Source organism: Martes martes, assembly GCF_963455335.1.
Source record: "Martes martes genome assembly, chromosome: 14".
Taxonomy (NCBI): domain Eukaryota; kingdom Metazoa; phylum Chordata; class Mammalia; order Carnivora; family Mustelidae; genus Martes; species Martes martes.
In genome coordinates, this window is record NC_137902.1 from 18,900,528 (window position 1) to 18,919,471 (window position 18,944).

At 52.5% G+C, this 18,944-nt stretch overlaps 1 protein-coding gene across 1 annotated transcript in view; it reads right to left on the reverse strand.

Annotated features, from left to right (window-relative positions):
- Positions 1 to 10,650: 10,650 nt before the first annotated feature.
- The window catches only part of RBM20 (RNA binding motif protein 20), a 51,163-nt gene continuing 42,869 nt past the window's right edge, over positions 10,651 to 18,944 (reverse strand). Inside the window, exons 12-13 of the mRNA XM_080822764.1 lie at positions 17,352 to 17,473; positions 10,651 to 13,530 (exon numbers count right to left, since the gene is read on the reverse strand). Coding sequence (XP_080678890.1) covers positions 13,420 to 13,530; positions 17,352 to 17,473 — 233 coding nt within the window. The 3' untranslated portion in view covers positions 10,651 to 13,419. The remainder of the gene's footprint in view (positions 13,531 to 17,351; positions 17,474 to 18,944) is intronic.

Here is an 18,944-nt window from a genome sequence, read left to right on the forward strand (position 1 = left end):
CAGCCAAAGTCACCCAGGGTAGGAGTCCCATGTATCTCAGTAATGAACTTGCATTAGTGTTGGGTCATCAGCTGGGAGCAGACCAGGAGAAGCATAGCCTTGGCAACAACAAGGGAGTGAAAATGGCAGCCAGCAGATGCTCCCCTGGCAGGAGATCCATGTGAAGCGTTTTCAGAGCTTCCGCAAGTTTCATGGGTACTTCCCATTTTATCACCTCCCAGTAGGATAAAGACATGTTTGCAAGGGTTAAGGCTTAATAAAATTAATCATTTTCACTGCTTCATCAAGGGGTTTCTTAAGTCAAATGGCTTTGTTCCCCCTGCAAATGGGTGACAATGAAGAGTACAGTGACTGTACACACATGTTCACTTTGGTGCCACTGCCCAGATTCAGGCCAAACATGCCAGGACTTCGGCTCAGCATTGGCTTTTGCACTCTCAGTGCACATGTCAACTCGGAGAAAAAAGCACATGAGATCTTGATGTTGTTATAAAAATAGTTTTGACCTTATAAATCCCCTGAAATGAGCTCAGGAACCCCCAGGGATCTACAGACCCCACTGGGAGAACCAATCTTACAGATAGCAACCCCGGAATTGGAGGATGCTGGGTTTTATTATTTTTTCTTTTCTTTCTTTCTTTCTTTCTTTTTTTTTTTTGGATGCTTCCTGCAAAAGTCACAGGGAAGATATCGATTCCCATTTGGGTCACATTGCTCTCCCTGAATCAGTCACCGTGAAGAGGAGGATGAGGTATTCTGATTGGTCAGGCTTCAATCCCGTGAACACCTCCCAGAAGAAGGGGACATTTCAGCCCACGCAAATCACAGCAAACGGGTTCCCATGAGAAAGGGCAGTTCTCTCACAGGAAGGTGAGGGAAGGGATGCTATACAGGCGAAACAACCCATCATACAGTTCAGTGGGGTAAGAGAAGTCAACAATAGGCATCTGGGCTAAGGGACGTCCCTATTCCCGAGAAAGCCTGAGGCCAGAGTCAGGCAGGAGGAGAAGGTACTCAAGTTGGAGCCCAGCCCCTGAGGGCCCCAGGGCTTGCAGCCATGGGGCAGCACAGCCATTCAGTCCCTCAGGGGGGCCGAGTGAGCAGGCCTCCTCGTTGGCCAGGTTGTGTGCGTGTTGGTGGGGGGGGAGGTGGGCAGGCGCTGACTGTGGCCACCTTCCACAACCGTACAGCCATGACGGCTCACATTTCCTATCTTGGTCAGAGCTTGACTCTGGAATTGGAAACTAGTGGGCCCTCAGGGGCGGGGAGTGGGGCAGGGTGGAGGGAATTCACGGGTCAGAAGCTGGGTATGGAGAGCAACTGTCTACACTCTCTGTAAATCGATGGAGATTGCAGCTTTATGTATTTATTTTGAAGATTTTTATTTATTTATTTGTCAGAGAGAGAGACAGAGGGAGAGCACGAACGGGGGCGGAGAGGGAGAAATAGGCTCCCCACAGAGCAGAGAGCCCAATGTAGGACTTAATCCCAGGACCCTGGGATCATGACCGGAGCTGAAGGCAGACGCTAAACCAACTGAGCCACCCAGATGTCCCGAGATTGCAGTTATAAAATGGCATTGATTCAAACACAATCCTGCCTGTCTAGCCTTCTCCACATTCACCACTGAACACTCCGCACGTTCTCCTTGTTTATCCTCGGAGTGACTCACTCAGCTGAGGAGCGCTCAACGCCTACGATCTAGCGGGATTATAGATCAGCAGTCTGACTACTCACCTTCAATGACCAGCTCTGCCCCCTTGAAATACTCTCGGGTTCTTGGGTCTCCTCAGTGACTCTCTCCCAGGTTTCCTTCTGGGAGCTTCTCCGGCTGCTTTTTCCTAGACTTCTTCGCACATTCTTAAATGAGGACAATCTTTCGGGGCGCTGTCATGCAACCCCCTCTCTTCTCAGTAGGCAGTCTGATCTGTCCCCATGCTCTCAGTTACTACCATATTTCTTTCTTTCTTTTTTAAGATTTTATTTATTTATTTGAGAGAGAGGGAGTACAGGCAGGGGGACAAGCAGACTCCCCGCTGAGGACAAGCAGACAAGGCTCAACACAGTGCTTGACCTCAGGACCCCGAGATCATGACCTGAGCCAACATCAGACACTTACCCCACTGAGCCACCCAGGCGCCCACACCGTGTTTCTTTCTTAAAACCGCTGCAGAACCCCCTCTTCCTGCAGCATGCACAAACATTCATTGTGTGTTCCGTGCTTTCCGAAAGGGCCTGAGATCATCGGAGTAATTGGTACACTACTGGCACTAAGGCCGTAGTAGCTCCACGCACACAGGAGCACTGATCACGTGGTCATCCAGATGTCCAGACTGCACTGTGTGCATGTGTGCACACACCTGTCTAGCCATCTTTCAGACTGTCATTTAAGTGGAACTATTTATGAAGACATTTGGAGAGGATCCGACTGTAGCCACCCCCACCCCATCCACCGCCCCGAGAATACGCAGTTGCTCCATAAGATTCCACTGAGTACATGTATCCCTACAATGTGCCTGGTGCATGTAGTTGGTGCTGTGAAGCTTACCAGGATCAGAGTTAGTGTCCCTCCTTGGGATGGGTGGGGCTGGGGCTGGGGCTGGGGGACAAGCACTTAGATATCTGTGCTCAGAATAAACCTCAGAGCCACACATTGTCTAGCCCCAGCAGGGCACAGAATTTTCAGGAATCTAAAGTAAAAGTGCCACAGTCATACATTTAAACACATACAGTTTTTCCCATTTTAACATCCTTGAAGTCAGGTGGCATCTAACAAATAATTAGATAAGAACACTTCATTAGAATTTCATCGGCAGGTGTTTTTACCCTTCTTCGGAACAAAAAAAAAAAAATCAAGCTGAAATTTACAATTTATTCTGTCTTAGACCAAATGAAAAATGTTATCTGGGTCACTCAAAGCATAATGAGCTCAAACCCGTGATCTGCAACAACGTGTCCTTAAACCCCTGTATCCATTTCGTCTGGTTTCTAACTCTCTAACACCCAATAGCTGGCTGGGAGCCTTTCTGTCTCTCCATCCTGGAATCTCTACTCTCTACCAAAACAAGACAGAGCCTCCCTCACATCTTCCCCAGAAAGAGTACATTCCCTTCCTTCCTCTCCCTCCTGCTCTCTCCCTCCTTCCCTCTTCTCCGTGGGAGTCCATCTCAGCCATCTGCAAAGGTTATCTTCCCCAGCCCTGCAGACTGATCTGTTTTACCCGATAAGAAAGCAGGGGGCAAATACTGGGCAGTTAGAGTTTTCTTTAGCAAGAAAGGGGAGAGAGGCTTTGAATAATCCCACAGGAGTAACTCTTGGGCCAGGAGGGAGAGAACAGGCAGAACACAGTGTGGGTCAAGACAAGAGTTGGTTGCACCAAGCTGCATGGGGTGGGACAGAAATATTCACTAATAGGACATACTGGGAAGGCTCAGATTTTTGACCCCCCCCCCGACCTGTGACTTGCTTTCCAGAAGCTTCACATACATGTACACCTGCATGCACCCATGTCTGCCGATGCAAGCACAGGCACATATGCACCTGTGCTCAGACAATAACCCAAGACCTTTCTGTCCTATCTCACATAGCACTAGGAGGGAAGAAGGCAGGGCCAGGGTGATGGTCTGTTTTCCAGGGCGGGAGGTCTGGCTGGTAGGCCCAAGGCCAAGGCAGCCCAGAGACTGGAGACCCCTCTCCTTCCCACCCACCCAAATAAAAAATGAACAGCATGCTGGTCACTATGCTAAAAGAATGGCTGCCCCTGGATGGGGCTGCCTCTTCCCTGTCGAGAGAGGTGTGGGCTGGGAAGGTGGCCTCTAGGGAGGAGATCGTGCTTCCCTGGGGTCTTGGAAAAAAAATCAGGGAGAAACCAGAAGGATGAGTCTGCAGAGCATGGAAGGAATGAGGGAGCCCCACTTTGGCTGCCTGGCTGAGCCCTGGTGTTGGGGTTCTCAGCTTCCAAGTTGTCCGTCAGCCACCTGGAGTCTCAGGGTTCCTGTGGCTGGAGAGGGACGTTGGGAGAACTTAGGGGTTCTCAGATGTGAGGATGGAGTGCATCCCGGCTACGAGTTCCCCCTTCTGAGCTGAATGCTGGGAGTGCCTGGCCCTTTGCAGAGCGCTGGGCAGTGGGAAACTAACTAAGAAAGGGGAGAGGCCACGCGGGAGGAACTCACAATGGAGGTGGGGAACTTGAGAGTCAACACAGGTGGAGCCCAAGTCCAATCTGATCTGCTAATCCCAGCCCAGGGTAGAGCCACCAGAGCTGGCTGCACCCCATGAGTTGCCCAAGGTCTGCTCAGAGCCTGTGGGAAAGTCAGCAAGGCTTTATTTAGGCCATGGACTCAGAGGACCTCTGGTAGGTGGGAAGGAGGAGCCCTGAGACGCCGGAGAGGCTATTTTACTCCCAGAGCTCTGGGAGCTGGGCCCACACTGAGCTTCTCAGCTTCCTTCTCTGCCCCTGTTCTCTGGTGATTCCTGATTGCAGGGGTGTATGTGGGGGTGGGGTGGGGCTGGGAACAGGTCAGGGTTAATTATTAATCATCTGGCTGGCCTAATCAATGTAGACCAAGGCCTTTCTCTTCCAGGGCTGTGAAATGGCCACTCACTGGGCTAAAACTAAGCCCCCAGTGTTGTGGTTTTGGACTATAGGTGAGGTTCTGTGGGGTGGAGTCTGGACGTCTTTGGTGCAAAATGGTGGTTTATTAAAGCACGGGGGCGGGGGGGGGGGACAGGACCTGTGAGCAGAGAGAGCTGCTATTGTGAGGGGTGGCTGATTATATACTATGGGGTTGGGGGAGGCAAGGAAAAGCCAGGTTTGGAAAGAACTTTCATATGCTAAAGAGTACCCGAGAGATCCCAAGAGCCTTGCCATTGTCAAGTTAAGGTTGTTTTTCCCCCCTCAAGCAAGGCATTAACTATAAGATAATTGGGATCTTCCTGGAAAAGTGTCCCACATGTCCCACCCAGGAGTGGGGGTTGGGGGGCAGTTGCAGGGAGTTGGCTTTCGCTTTGTCTTCAGCCAGCCTTCTGCTCCCTCCTCTCTCTAGAGCTTTCTAGATGCTCCAAGAGAAGGGTGTCCAGAGGCTCCCTGCAGCCCCTGGGTCTTTGGGAGGCACTGATTCTGTGTGGGCGCTGGGGAGGCAGGTGTGGTTTCCGAGATGCAGGGTGAACCAGGGCTATCCACCCAGTGTTGACACAACTGTCATAAAACCACGCTTTGTTCCCAGCTCTGCCTGGGAAGGTCCCTGAGAACTGGGTGGGCCTGGCTAGGTGGGGATGCAGAGTGAGGACAGGTAGGTTTGGCGAGGAGATCCCCCTGGGAACACAGAGGGTTGGAGCTGGCGTAGGAAGCCCAGCTCTGTGGCTGTTGCAGAATCCAACTGTTCAAAGGCCGAGCTTTGGGCAGTACAAGCTGGGCTTGTGTCTACAGCTGTCAGAGCTGCCTCCTGGTCTAGGTGGGTGGGCGCCCTGGAAGGAAGGATGGACCAGTCCCTGGGTTGGTGGGCAGAGGGGGGTACCAACAGGCAAGGGCTCCCTGGCACCATTCAAAGGACACGCCCTGCTCCGACAGCCAGCGGTGATGGGGCAGAGACTGGGGCCTCAGGCCTGCGTTGCTCCAGCCCATGCCAGGGATGGGCAAGGAGGCTGCTTTGTCCTTCCACTGAGAGTCTGTGGTAGCTATTCTGTGGTGGTGGTGGGCTCAGAGGCAGCAGGACCCCTTGCCTGCCCTTGTAGATGCAATGGCTAATGTAGAGACAAACCTACAAAGGGATCACAAGGCAGCCTGCCAAGGGCTGTCAAAGAGAGGCAGTTGTGCAGGTTGTGCATGTGTGGGGTGTGGGGGGCTGTGTCCTGAGACACGGTGGGGGAGCAGGAACACCTGCCAGGAAGTTGAGGAGGGTCAAAAAAGATGGCACAAAGGAAGTAACAGGTCCCTAGGATGTGCAAGGAAGTCCTAGTTTGCAAGTAGAGAGAGGGGGAAAGGGCATTCCAGCCTGTGGGAAGACCACGTGCAGAATGGCGGAGCTGAGAAGGGCCTGTGTGGGGATAATGAGCCAGGGAGCAGGGCCAGACCACGGAGGGCAGCTGTGCGGGGGAGAGTGGCCAGAGAGGAGGCTGTCATTGCCACGTGCCGGCAGAGTCCAGGAAGGCAGGTGAGGAAGGTTTCCCTCAAGTGCAGCCCCAGCCAGGGGTGGGGGGTGGGAACAGAACCCCATCTCCAGACAGTCTTGTGGCTTGTAGCACTGGGCTTTGGGAAGCACTGGGACAGAGGGACCGCCACCTCTGGCGACGGAGAGTGAGCTGTGTCCCCTATCCCTCCCAGGTCTCACTTTGGCTCCAACTACCTCAGGCAAGCACCAGACACACGTCAAATGTGCCCAGGGGCAGATGCAAGTGGCCGGAGGTCACCATTTGCCCAAGTCTGAGTGAATTCACCCAGCTCTGCAGGGAATCAGAGTTCAGATTCCCAGCCCCAGGGACCTGCCTCTGAACTGGAAAATTCTCTCCCTTCTTGCCTTGCAGACAAACAGGAGGTGCCCTCTCTGCCCATCCTCCTCAAGGCTGGTCCTTATCGGACAGGTTTGAGGTGGCCCCAGACTCAGACTGAGGGGGTCAGAGCTTCCCAGTCCAGCTGGGTTTCCTCCTGGCCCTGTCAACCTGTGGGTGAACCCCAAAGAACAAATGTCCCAGAACCCAGACCGACAGGATCCCCATCCAGAGGGCTCTGTCGTCAGGTGGCTGTGCAGGCTGGTCAGTGGCAGGGAGGACAGCAGCCTCCTCCCTGCTTTATGGACTCCGTTCGTAGAAGCTCAGCTTCAAACTTCAGAAGAAGTTTGAAACAAAACAAAACAAATCCAATCCGCAAATTTAAGCCAGCACACTGGCCTATGGGCTAGGCAGGCATGCGCAAAGATTACATCTTTGGACACTGGGAGTGTCACCCCGACATCAAGGACAACTTCACACAGACCCGAAATCATCCACAGCCCTGTTCTCCAGCTACCTAAGGACTTTCTCCAAGCCTCTCAGTGCCTCTGCCCACATCATGGGCGGTCCTACAGGAGAATTCTAGAATAGAGAGTTGAGTCGAACAATTTCCCCAGATAAACTGCAACACTTTTTCTCTGCTAATAAAGAGAAAGCCAAGTAATGGACCCTACTTCCTCCTTTCGCCTTGGCTCCCAGGAGGCTCCCAAGTCTCACGCATACCCACCACCACTCCGTCAGCCCTCACTGCTCACACCCTTGCTGCCTTCGACTTGTCTCAGTCCTCACTTAAAACTGGTTTAGGGGTGCCTGGCTGGCTCAGTCGGAAGAGCATCCGGCTCTTGATCTCGGGGTTGTGCATTCGAGCCCCACATTGTGTGTAGAGATTACTAAAAAAAGAGACAAACTTAAAACACCATTTCTTTTTCTGTTGGTTTACTCTGGTCACCTGTGGCCTGTGTTGCAAATCCTCTCAACTCCTTGTTGGAAGGAGGTGGTAGGTAAATAAACAATGAAGTTTCACTCAGGAAGGAGAGGTTGAAAGTGCAAAGTCTGACCAGCATTCTGGGGCTGTGGGAAATCCCCTTTCGATCACACCCTTGTACCCCAAATTACCCGAAAACAGAGAACAAGGACGCTTTCCTCCCTCCCTGAAGCAGGGGGAACTGGAGCAGTCCCCACCCCTGGGCTGTGCCAGCACTCACACCCCGAGATCCAGCTCACCTGGCAAACTCTGAAGCCTGGGGATAGGAAGAAACTGCTTCTTCCGAGCCTGGGAACTTCCTGCCCCTTTTTCTGCAGTGAGGTGGTTAGGGGCCGGCCTTCAGTGACTTTCTAGGGAGGGCAGGTGTTGAGGAGATCAGTTTCAGACACTTAGCAGTCCAGGTGTCAGTCATAAGACCGGAGAACTGCTAAATTGGGCTCTCCAATCATCATCCCTCCCCTGCTGTGCCTTGTGGCCCTGGTCTAGAGGCTTTAGGGAGATGTAGGAACAGAAGTCCCCCTGTACTGAGACAGCCAGTGGAGAACAGTGGTTAAAAGCATGATTTGAGAGTCACACGGACCCAGGTTTGAATCCCAACTCTACCATTTCCTCATCCCTGCCCCCCCCAAGGCAAACCTCTGTGGGACCCCAAGCTTCATTTTCTCCATCTGCTAAATGGGAGAATAACAGTGACAAGGCCAAGAGACAATGTCCCCACAGAGTACACGCTGAGTGTGGCATACAGACTCCCCAGCAGTCACTGGGGGGTATATTGGTATTGGTGGTGGCTCACAGGGTAGGAGAAGGAGTGCACAAACCTCAGGGTTCTTCACTGGTACGGACATGGCCCTGGGGGGGGGGTGCCCCTGTTCTGTGGGACTCCTGTTCCCCAAAGGGCCTCCTGACTTTGCACAGGCCAGGGCTATCAGCAGATCGCAGGGAGTCTTCTGAATAACCAGTGTTCTCAGCCATTAGGAAGGATAAAGAGACCATTGGAAAACGGACTTTTGCCTGAGCACCGTCAGTATGAATCCAACTGAAAAAAATCCTGACACGTGCCCCAAGCCCAGTCTGATGAGCACCCTTGCCACCACCAGCTGCCACCATCTCCATCTGCCACCATCTCCATCTGCCATGGCCGTGAGGGTCCTCCTTCAAGCCTCTTTCCCGCTAGAGTCTCTTCTACCTTGAATGGTCTCCATTCACTCTCACTTGCCCTTCCCCCAGCAAAATAAATGCCCCTTCTATTCCGGGAGCTGCTGGGGAAGTCCCCGGCTGACTTCTAGGGAAGCGTTCATCAAAGTGTGAGCCCAGGACTCCACCTGCCCTGAATCACCCACAGGCTCGCTAAAATGCAAGTGCCTACGTGCTCCCTATGACCTGGAGAGATAGAATCTCCAGGCAGGGGCCGGGAATCTGTATTTCTAAGTTCCCCAGGTGATTTGGATACACAGAAAACATTAAAAAAAGCAAACAAACAAAAAAAAGCAAAAACAGTGATTTGTCTTGAGTCTTCACTGAGGATTCAAGTTCAGCTAGGGATAGGCCTGGAAAATTCACGAAGTCATCTAACTGAAACAGCCTGTATCCCTGGGTGTCCCTGGCAGGACCACCCAGGAGATCTGGGTTCTAGTCTTGATCTGACACCAATAAGCTGTATTGCCTTGGACAAGTCACTTCTCCTTTCTTGGACCTCAGTTTTCTCACCTGCAGAGGAAAGGCCAGGACTTGAGGGTCCCTGGGTCCATTCCACTTGGCCATGCTTGGAAATCCAGTTGGGACAGGATCCTTTTAGAGTGGGAAAGGAGAATGGAGGGCTGTGGGGGTGAGTCCAGATGTCCCATCCCTGCCTTGCTGGACAGTCAACGGTCACTATTGCTGTTCTGATGGGGACCAAGGTTAGTGTCCAACTGGCCTGGCCTAGTCGGGGACGGTGAGAAGCAGTATCAATGTCCAGGCCATGGCAGAGTGGAACCAGGGGCCGTCTGCCTCCAATCCAGGGGAGGAGGAGTGAGCACAGAGAATGGGTCTGAATGTCAGGGCTCTGGCTTGGTAGACGCTCTGAACCAGATTCTAGGGCCTTTAAGAATATCGGAGAGAAAATGGGAACACCCAGGCAAGGGCAGGGGGACTGCAATTCAGGAGGTCCCCTGGCAGGACACCCCCACTGCACGGCTCCGGGGAGTGCCATCGGACAGAATACGAAGTGCACGGTGCCCCCCAGAGTGATGCCATGTGCAGGGGCATGTGGGTCCTGGGACGCGGTCATGCATCCTGGATCCTGAACTTGGCATGGAGGACGAGCTCCAGGCCCATTCACTACTCTGGCCAGCTGGGGCCCAGCCAGCACTTGCAGGGAAGGATGCTTCTCCACCCCTCCTGGTGGGAACTGGAGGCCTGAGCTCAGCTCCAGGATGGCCACAATAGGCTGAGGGCGCGGCAGGGCAGCAGCAACAGGCTCGACAGGAACTTTCCTCAGCTCTACAATCTGCTTCTGCTAATTACAGGCGGCCCCACTCACTTTGCCCTCTGGGGCCAGACTGCCCAGCCCCTCCCCGTTGACTCAGGAGCACTGCCAACAGGAGGGAAGGGCCCATGAAAGCTTCCAGGCCATTCAAAGGACTGGCCAACTGGGCTCAGGAGACTGGCCTTGTTTTGCTAGAAGAAATGGTTGAGAAAGGGCTTAGGATTCTGAAAGAAAACAAGGTTCAGTACCAGCAATTATACTAAACCTGAAACAACTCAGAGGTGATGTACGTACACCATGATCCCCCCAGACGCCTGAGGACTCGGGACTCAGGAAGTCACTGGGCTAAGAAGAGCCGGGGCTAGGTATCAACCACCTCACCGCAGATAGAACGTCCAGAAATGATGCGACCTGACCTGGTGCAGGACAATGGGGTTCAGCCTGGGAGAAGACTCAGGGCAGTGGGCTGCAGGTGTAGACACTTTTCTATCTGATTCCAGCAGCTCTCCACTTTCGCCGACTCACCCTTCTGGAGGCTCACCCCTCAGCATCTCTGATTCCCAGAGTTTTAGACAGAAGCTGCTGTGTCTTCTCTGTTCAACCCTTTAGAGACATTCTAGAGTCAGAGAGAGGCCAGATCCCAACTTCTGTGCTCAGTGAGCTTCCCCAAGACAAATGCCAAGGGCTCCCTGCATGACAGACAGCCACTCATAAGCTTTCAAATTCTCTTTATTAAAAATTCTCTTTTTTTTTTCCTTTTGTAAAAACAAACACTTGCGGTCAATTATACAGATCAGGAAAAGTGATGACGATTGATAAGACACTCAACAAATTCTAATACTTTACAAGTTCAAACTTAAATTAACTAGTATTTTTCTTTTTCTCATAAGCTCAAAAAGCAAACTCTGGTCCAGTTCAAGGACAGTCTAACAGATCACAGCTTCCGACTGTCCAAGGAAGGGATAGTGATGGCTATGCTCACACCAACATCAAATCTATTGAATTATTTGGGAATACAGCCTGGATATACTTTATTTTGGGTGTTTTATGATGAAGAGAAAATTACCTAGGCCTTTTGTTACCTTAACCCAGGGTACAAATGAATCTGTTACTCAAGGTAGCAGATGCTCTTACATAAGCTTTTTGGGGAGACACTTTGAAATGGTTGACAAACACTGAGGAAAAGCTTTAAAAAATAAATCAGTATTTTCCTGGTTGCCTGTAATATTGCATTGTGTATGACACATGTAGGAATAAAAAGTGCAAATTACAAAGTGGATGAAGGACCATGCCAATGGAACTGTATAAAAATAAATAGAAATAAATACAAATATATACACAAATACAGAATTTTAGATGGTTTTTAAAGTGAAGGTTCTGACTGAACGCAGAGAGCCTCTCCTCGATCCCTCCCTGCGGCTCTTGCCAGCTTTCCAATATGGAGAAGGCCAGTCTATCAGCAGGGGAGCCATCGCATTACTTGGGAATGAGGCTGTTTGAACAGCCATCCCGACTTCCATGGAAACGGTGCTGGGCGGGAGGAGGAGGAGGGATGAGCTGGTGGGTCGACTTTCACTTTGCTGGGAGAAAAGACTGCCAGCCTCTCTGGAAATGCTCATTTCCAGCCTCTGGTGGAGGTGGTAGACTCCTCCCAGCAAGGTTCCCAGAGAGCTGGCCCTGGACACCCCCTGAGGGGGAAGAATGACAACAAGGGCCAGAGGTTTTCTTGGAGACGCCAACCTTTCCGAGGCCCCTAGATGGCCTCACGCCAAGGGCAGGCTTTCCGCTTCCTCCAGCCCCTGACAGCGCGCGCGCCCAGGCTGCCTGGTTGGCCTCTGGTGCTGGCCTTCTCTGCTCTCTTTCACAGGTTCCCCGCAACTCTCTCACCAGTAACCATGTGCCCCGAGGTTTACACAGGATTCATTTTATGTCCTCCATTTCTTCCTTCTCTGTGCTTCAGATTCACTGATAAAATGTCAGTGTTGAACTCAGATAAGTTCTCTACTCTTCGGCCATTAGTGCAGAGGACAGAATGTGCAGTCTACCTATGTACCATAAAAAAAATCTTACCTACTATAAAAAATGCAAAAAATAATATAAAACAAACAATCCTTTCCTAGTCTATGTGCTGTTAGAGGAGTAGAAACATAGGAACCGTCTTCCAAGGGCTGAGCAGGGGAAGTCGTTCAAGCTTGTGGAAACAGCACAAGGCTCCCCTCTGACCTTCTCGAAGTCTTCCTTGGGGCTGTGGCGAAGCCTCACTTCCCCCCAGCACCTCTGTCCTAAACGCTCCCCATGGAACCTCAGACTCTGTAGTCTGGGGCCTGAAGGCACTAACCTCCGGTATCAGAGAACCCTGTAGGAAGTAGGTCTTTTCTTCGGGACATTTAACCTCCAAAAGTGTGCACACAGGGGTCCCCTGAAATGCCCTTGACCTCCTGTCCTCCTACCAATTCCCGTTAATCCTGTAGCCTTGCTCTTTCCTTGTGTCTTTCTCCACCGAGAGACCATTTTCAAAACCATCCCACCGAGAGGCTGCTGGATCCCGGGACGCAGGCACCAAGAGCGAGTCAAGGACAGACGCCATTTCCCTGGCTTAGTGTCTCTTGTGCCAGTGCCACACGGGGCTGGGAGGCCAACACCCGACCCAGGCCCGTATTGTTTTGGCTGAAGGGAGAAGACACTACCGTTCTCATTCTTAATTGAGGTGAATCTATACCAAATGAATTGTCCACAGCAGAACGAAGCTTGGCACCTCCTGAAATCCTGAGGATGGAAAGAAGTTTGAGGGGTGAGGGAGCTCCCTTAACAGAGCTCCAAAAATGAAGAGCTCTTTTCCTCCTCTGTGAAATTCATTACTTTTTGTTAAGGCATGAACCTGGGGGACTTCTGGAGTAACTGAGAGGATGAGAGAGTTATTAGAAATGGGGGCTTTTCAAAAAGATGGTCCTGCTGGAGGAACTCCCAGCTTCTGCCAGGTGCTGGTCTAGGGTGCCCCCTTTCTAGGCCTGCCGGACCCGACAGTTCCCCCCGGGCTCGGGACACCAGGCACCGACAATGCTCCAGACCCCTGGAGTGGCTCTTGACCCAGGAGTTTCTGTGAGATCTCGTCCTTGGTTGATCGGGCTGGCCTGACCTGTCCTGTCCCATCAAGAATTTGAACACTGTGAAATCCCTGAGAAGTTGGATTTTATGAGAAATAAATGACCCTTGGCACAGAAGGTGGGGCGGGGAGAGAGAAGCAAATTGAAGGAAACAAGGATTAACAGGAGGGGAGAGAGGGGGGTGACCCTCCGTCGCTGGACACATCAGGTGACGGCTTCTCTGGGGAGACACTGCAAGGGCGTTTTCACGACTCGGCGAGAACAGGCCGAGGCAACATGGCCTGCCTGGTTTTCCTTCCTCTCTGGCTTTGGCTTCTGTCCCTGAGGTCAGGAAGGCCCCACCTCAGGAGGCCCTCCTCTCCGGGCTTCCAGAAGCGTCAAAGCTTCTTCCTCTCGAACTGCGGCACGATTCCGCCCTCCTCAGGCCCGGGGCTGCCGGCCCCCTCCGTCTCCTTCAAGCCCTCCTCGGCCAGCTGCGACAAGTACTTCTGCGGTAGGGAGAGAGGGACAAAGGGAAGAGACAGGGTCAGCAGTGACCTGGCTGGAGAAGAGAGGAGAAATAGGAGAGAAAGGGATGTACCTGGGCCCCTTCTCCCATCATTCTCCCAGGGGGTGGGACGCCCCCCCTCCCAGCCCTCCCCTATCCTTCTGTGGCTGCAGGACCATACGAAGCTCCCTCCTCTCTCTACGTTAGTTTACAAGTAACACAGGGCTCTCGTGGAAAACACAGAAAACACAGATCCTAAAGAAAGATCCTTTCTTATAGAAACTCACTGAATTCTCACAACAACCGATGCCACTTGTTTTCCAGAAGAGCCTCAGAGCCCAGGGGCATGTCTGCGTGTGACAGCCAGGGGGACCGAGGCCAGCCGGACTGGCCGACCTATGGCAGGAGCACAGCACCGTCCTGCGAGGACTGCAAAAGAGGGCCTGCAGCCTCTTGTAACCACCTGCCTCCTGGCGGGTGGCCAGCACGCTGAGTGCCCGCAGGTCTGTCACTGGACTCCTGTTCTGTCGCTGGGGGCTGCCTCACACCGCCCCCGAGCACTGGCTGCTACCAGCACCGGCCCCCCGCCACAGGGCAGGCCGCCCCTGGGATTCTAGATTCTGCGCAGTGAGATACAACTAGGAAAGGTCTGGGGCTGCGTGGGCACCTCTGATGGTCCAGGCAGCAGGGGGCAGCGCAGAGAGCACCAGAACAGAAGTCAGAGTGCAAGTGGTCACGAGTGTGGGCTCTGTGGCCAGAGCACCTGGGCTCAAATCCTAGGTTTTAGCAGGCGAGTCACCCAGGACGTCTGACATGTGTGGATGTGGCTACCAACAGGAACCAGCCCCGTAAGGTGGCTGTGAAGTCCAGCGAGGTACCGGATGCACTCAGCACAGCGCCTGGCTCAAAATAAACCCTCCGGGACCTTGCCCTGTGTCACGAGTGGCATCGGCCATCTGACTCCGGGAAAGTCACTGGTCTCTCCGCCTCTGACTCCTAATCTGGTAAATGGGAGAAATGGTGCCTTCCTCCCCCCAGGGTGATTTTGAGGGTCAGATGAGGTGATGCCTGTCAGATAACTTCTCTCTTTAGAAGAAACTGGTTGGCTCTGAGAGGTGGGTGAGCCCTATGTGGAGAGCGGTAGACCGACCGTGGGTCCCTGCGGGCCAGGCTGCTAACGGAGGGCCTGGCTCGTCCCCCACCTCATCCCAGGAAGGGGAATGTGGGCTCACTCCCCGCTGGACCTGGAGCCCAGGGAGGCATCCAGTTTTCCATCTGAACTATCTGCCTCCCCCCGTTGTTCCGGGTCACTCTGGATGAGTCCTCTTGGGGCTATGACCGGCAGCGGGGGCCCAGCAGAGGCTGCACAGAGAGAAGGGAGGCTCTTTCCACCTGCTCCCCGCCTCAGAGAGCAACCCCTCACCCCCACCTCAAGGTCTGCTGGTAGTGCTAAGTTTACAAGTTGCTTGACTTAGGTGTGAGCCAGCCCCTGCTGCTTGGGTCTGAATTCTTCACTTTCTACACATGTAACGTGGGGTAGTGTGGGGTGGGCGAGGCTGTGTGGACAAGAGACATTCTGTCAAGGCCACTGACGGAAACCTTATCTGTGAAGCCGGCGGTACAGGCTCCCAGCTCCCCAACAGGTGCGCAAGAGAACCTTGAACTGCAGTTGGTGGGCCTTTAAGGCTTGGCCTATGCCTGGCCCTGACGTGCCTGGGGATCACAGAAATGGCTCTGGCCTGCTCTGGGGAGGGGAGTCTGCCTAGGGGTTTAGCCCACAGGCCCAGAACACAGTGTGGTCTACTGTCCTGGAGGAAAAAAAAAAAATACAGGATTTAGAATCAGAGGCCCTGGCCAAGTCCAGACTCATCCTAAATTCCTGAGTGACCTTGAGTTGTGAACTTCCTTGAGGATGACACAGTCCAGCTGAGAATGCTGCTGGAGATCAAAAGCTCTCACACTGAGGTATCAGAACCTGCTGGAGAGATTTTTTAAAATGAGGCTTTTCAGGCCCAGCCCTGGAGAGAATGAATAAGCAGGGGAGGACGGGTCCAGGACGCGGTATTGATAAAAGATGCCAGCTGGTATGAGGACCATCGTTGGGGGAAATCAGGACTCCAGGATCTCCAAGACCCCTCCCAGCCCTGCCATTCTGTAGGTTTTATCTTGTTGGGGTGGGGGATGATGTTGTCCTCAGGACAGACGGCCACCCTCCGCTGGCTCTGTAGAGCCCAGTCTGAATCCTTGGTCTGGTCAAGTCAGGCCTTCCCTGTGCTCCCCCAGGAGAGGCCAGGACTTGGGCCCCAGACCCCATAGCTTCCTCGTTCACAGAGCAGCTGCTCCCCAGAAAGAAATCAAGAGGCTTAAGTGACATGACCCTGGGCGTAGCCAATGACAATCCCCTGCAGATGGTGATACAGGCTATGCATTATGGGTCTTGGTTTGCAAGATCAGCTTAATAGGGTAAAAAAAAAAAAGGAAGTGATTAAGAATCAGGCAGTCTGTTCCTGGATCTAGGAACTCACCACCTGCATGGCCCTGGACAAATCACATAGCTTCTCCGGGCCTCAGTTTCCTCAACTATAAAACAAGAGTTGGGCCCTATTTGAGTTTCTTAACTAGGGATGCGCATTCGAATCATATGGAGAACTTTCTCAAATTATCTATTCCTGGATTACCTCCACACCTTCCTTCTACTGAATATCTAACTTAGTATATAAATAGACTTTCAAAACACTGTCCAGGTGATTCTCTCTCACATCTCTGGTTGAAAAATGCTGGATCAGCCACTTGAACAATTTAACCATGACAGTAATGACTGCTCTGGAATTAGAGCATGCTGCCCCCACGAGGGGCTGTGCTGGGTGAGGCCTTATGTGTTACAAAAACTAGTCTGACTCCTTGCAGGAAAAACAGAAGGAGCCTTGGAATACTTATTCCTGGGTACCTGATATCTCATGCTTCCCATTAAGTTAAACACCCCAGAAGTTCTGACATGCTGCAAGTTAGTTATGTCTATATTACAGAACTTATTACTGTCTTTCATTGACTCTAAGACCAGCCCCTGCCCCACCCACATTAACATCTCTGAAACCGAGATGCATTGTACAATTGATGGAGTCTCACTCTCACTTTGTAATAATTTTTTTCCCTATTGGTATCCAAAACCTGACAGTGTGTCTTATAACTGCTGGTACCTGAGACTGGATGAAACACACTATTTTTTATATGTCACCTGTTACTACACCATAAAACTTACTTATTTTATCATTTAACTCCTACACTAGGATGGGAGCTCCAAGAGGAGAGGGATTTTCCTCGTGTGTGTGTGTGTGTGTGTGTGTGTGTGTGCGCGCGTGTGTGTGTGTTGTTGTTGTTTTATCTCCAGTGCCTAGAACAGTGTCTAGTACATAGTTTGCCTCTGACAAACAGTCGCACTATGGATGAATATTTAAATAGAACCTAATAATGATCTTTATTGCAGCAAACAAAGATACTGCCTGCAGGAACAGAAACACAGAGAAATGTTGGCATCTAGAACATCCAGGTCTTATGAAAGGGGGTCAGCCTCAAGCATGGGCCGGGTGATCCCTAACTCAAGTTACTCAGGCCAGGGGGGGAGAGGCAGATACCCCCAGACCCGACCCCAACAGAATGCTGTAACTACTCCTGGGGAGACAGATGTCCTGCGAGCACACGGAAGGCTGCCAGCATGTAGAGCAGCCTGGGGGAGACAGGCCTGAAGAAAGACCCGTTCTCCACGTGGTGGAAGGACATCGATCAGGGAGCCCCCGGGTGCTGGGCAAGGAAGGCTCCACTTACCTGTAAGTTCCTATAGTGGATAGCACTGCGACAGTGGCTTATCTTCGCCATCTCCTCACTCGTGTAGAACAGCCCACACAGCTTACAGTAAAACCCAGTCCTGGGTACCACGAACTCCACCCCTGGAGGAGGATGGGGACGGACAGGCAAGAATTAGGAAGGCCACGTGAGACCCCTGAGGTCCTGCCAGCCAGCAGGTGGAAATGGGAGCCATGAGCTCCGTCCCTTGCTTGCTGTTGACCTTGGCTGGTTGTGGAGCTTCTCCCAGCCGGGTTTCCTCATCTGCAAAACCAGCCTGAGAACAGGGCTGACTCCATTCCCAGGTGGTTAGGAAGCGATGTACTCCCTCGGGGCTGCTGGAGGGCTCCACCATGCTCCGCTCTGCAGCTGCTGCTGGGAACGAGGCCCAGGCTCTCCTGTCATCAGCCTGCTTCCAGGGAAAGGAGGAGGAAGGATCTCGTTTCTCCACGATGTACCTTTCTCTGTAGCTGTTACGCCCAGGACTCGGAAAGGATGCTGTCATTTTTGTTTATTTTAGAATTATACTCATTAAAGACAATTTTAAAAATACACCAAAGTGAGGCAAAACCACTTAGAGTCATTCCAATCCAAACACTTTCTTCCACACTATCTATATGCAGACTTTCTTTTGGGAGGGGGGCAGTTTTCCATCGTATCCTAAGTGTGGTTCTGTCTCCTCCCTTTTCCATGTAATTGTATATCATAAACATCTTCCCATCCTCCAGTCTTTACATCTAAACCGCCTAGCAATCACATTTTATTTATGACTTGGTAAACAGAAGTCACAGGATTCTGGGAGGCCTTCTGATTTTGAGGAGAGGAAACAGTGGCCCCATAGCAAGAGAAGTGACGGCGTCACAGCCCAGAGGATTCATCTCTGAAGGCGTGGCAGCTGCTCCAGCCTTTGCCAAGGTGTGTGGGGGTCACTGTTCTCCTCTTGAAGCCACGGTCAGCAGAGTGGAAAGAGCCCAGGTCTGAGAGGGCACAGACCAGACTCGAAGAACCTGTGGAAAGCTAGGGGAGTCAGCTGAACACCCATTTCCCCTGGGGCCTCGGTTCCCTCACCGCCCTTTGGCGAACTGTCAGCAGAAGACGCAGACATCAGGGCTGTGAGAAGCAGGACCCCTAACGGAACTAAAGGACCGGGGCAGGTGGCTCTCGGAAGGCCCGGATCCTGCTTTCTGGCCAAGGCGACTGGCACGTGCACACAGGCTGGGCTGGGCCGCTGCCCACCTGCTTAGTGCCCGTGGCCCTGCTGGGGGACTGGGGTGGCGAAGGACTGGCTGCAGCAGATGGACGGGGGACCGGGCAGGGGAGCCACCCACCAGGGGAAGGGCCACTTCTGGCAGAGAGGGAGACAGGCCAGGTCTCCATCGAGACGCTGCATGTGACCCCAAGCCTGGGCCTCCTTCACTCTCCTCCTGCTGCCTCCTGCGAGACAGAGCTAAGTACACAGGAGACCCTGTCCTAGAGCCACTGCTTAGACTTGTAATTATAACTTTCTTTTTTTTTCTTTTTTTTCCATTTCATTTCAAAAGAGCCACTTATCAGTGTGCAGCGGCCGGCCTGGAG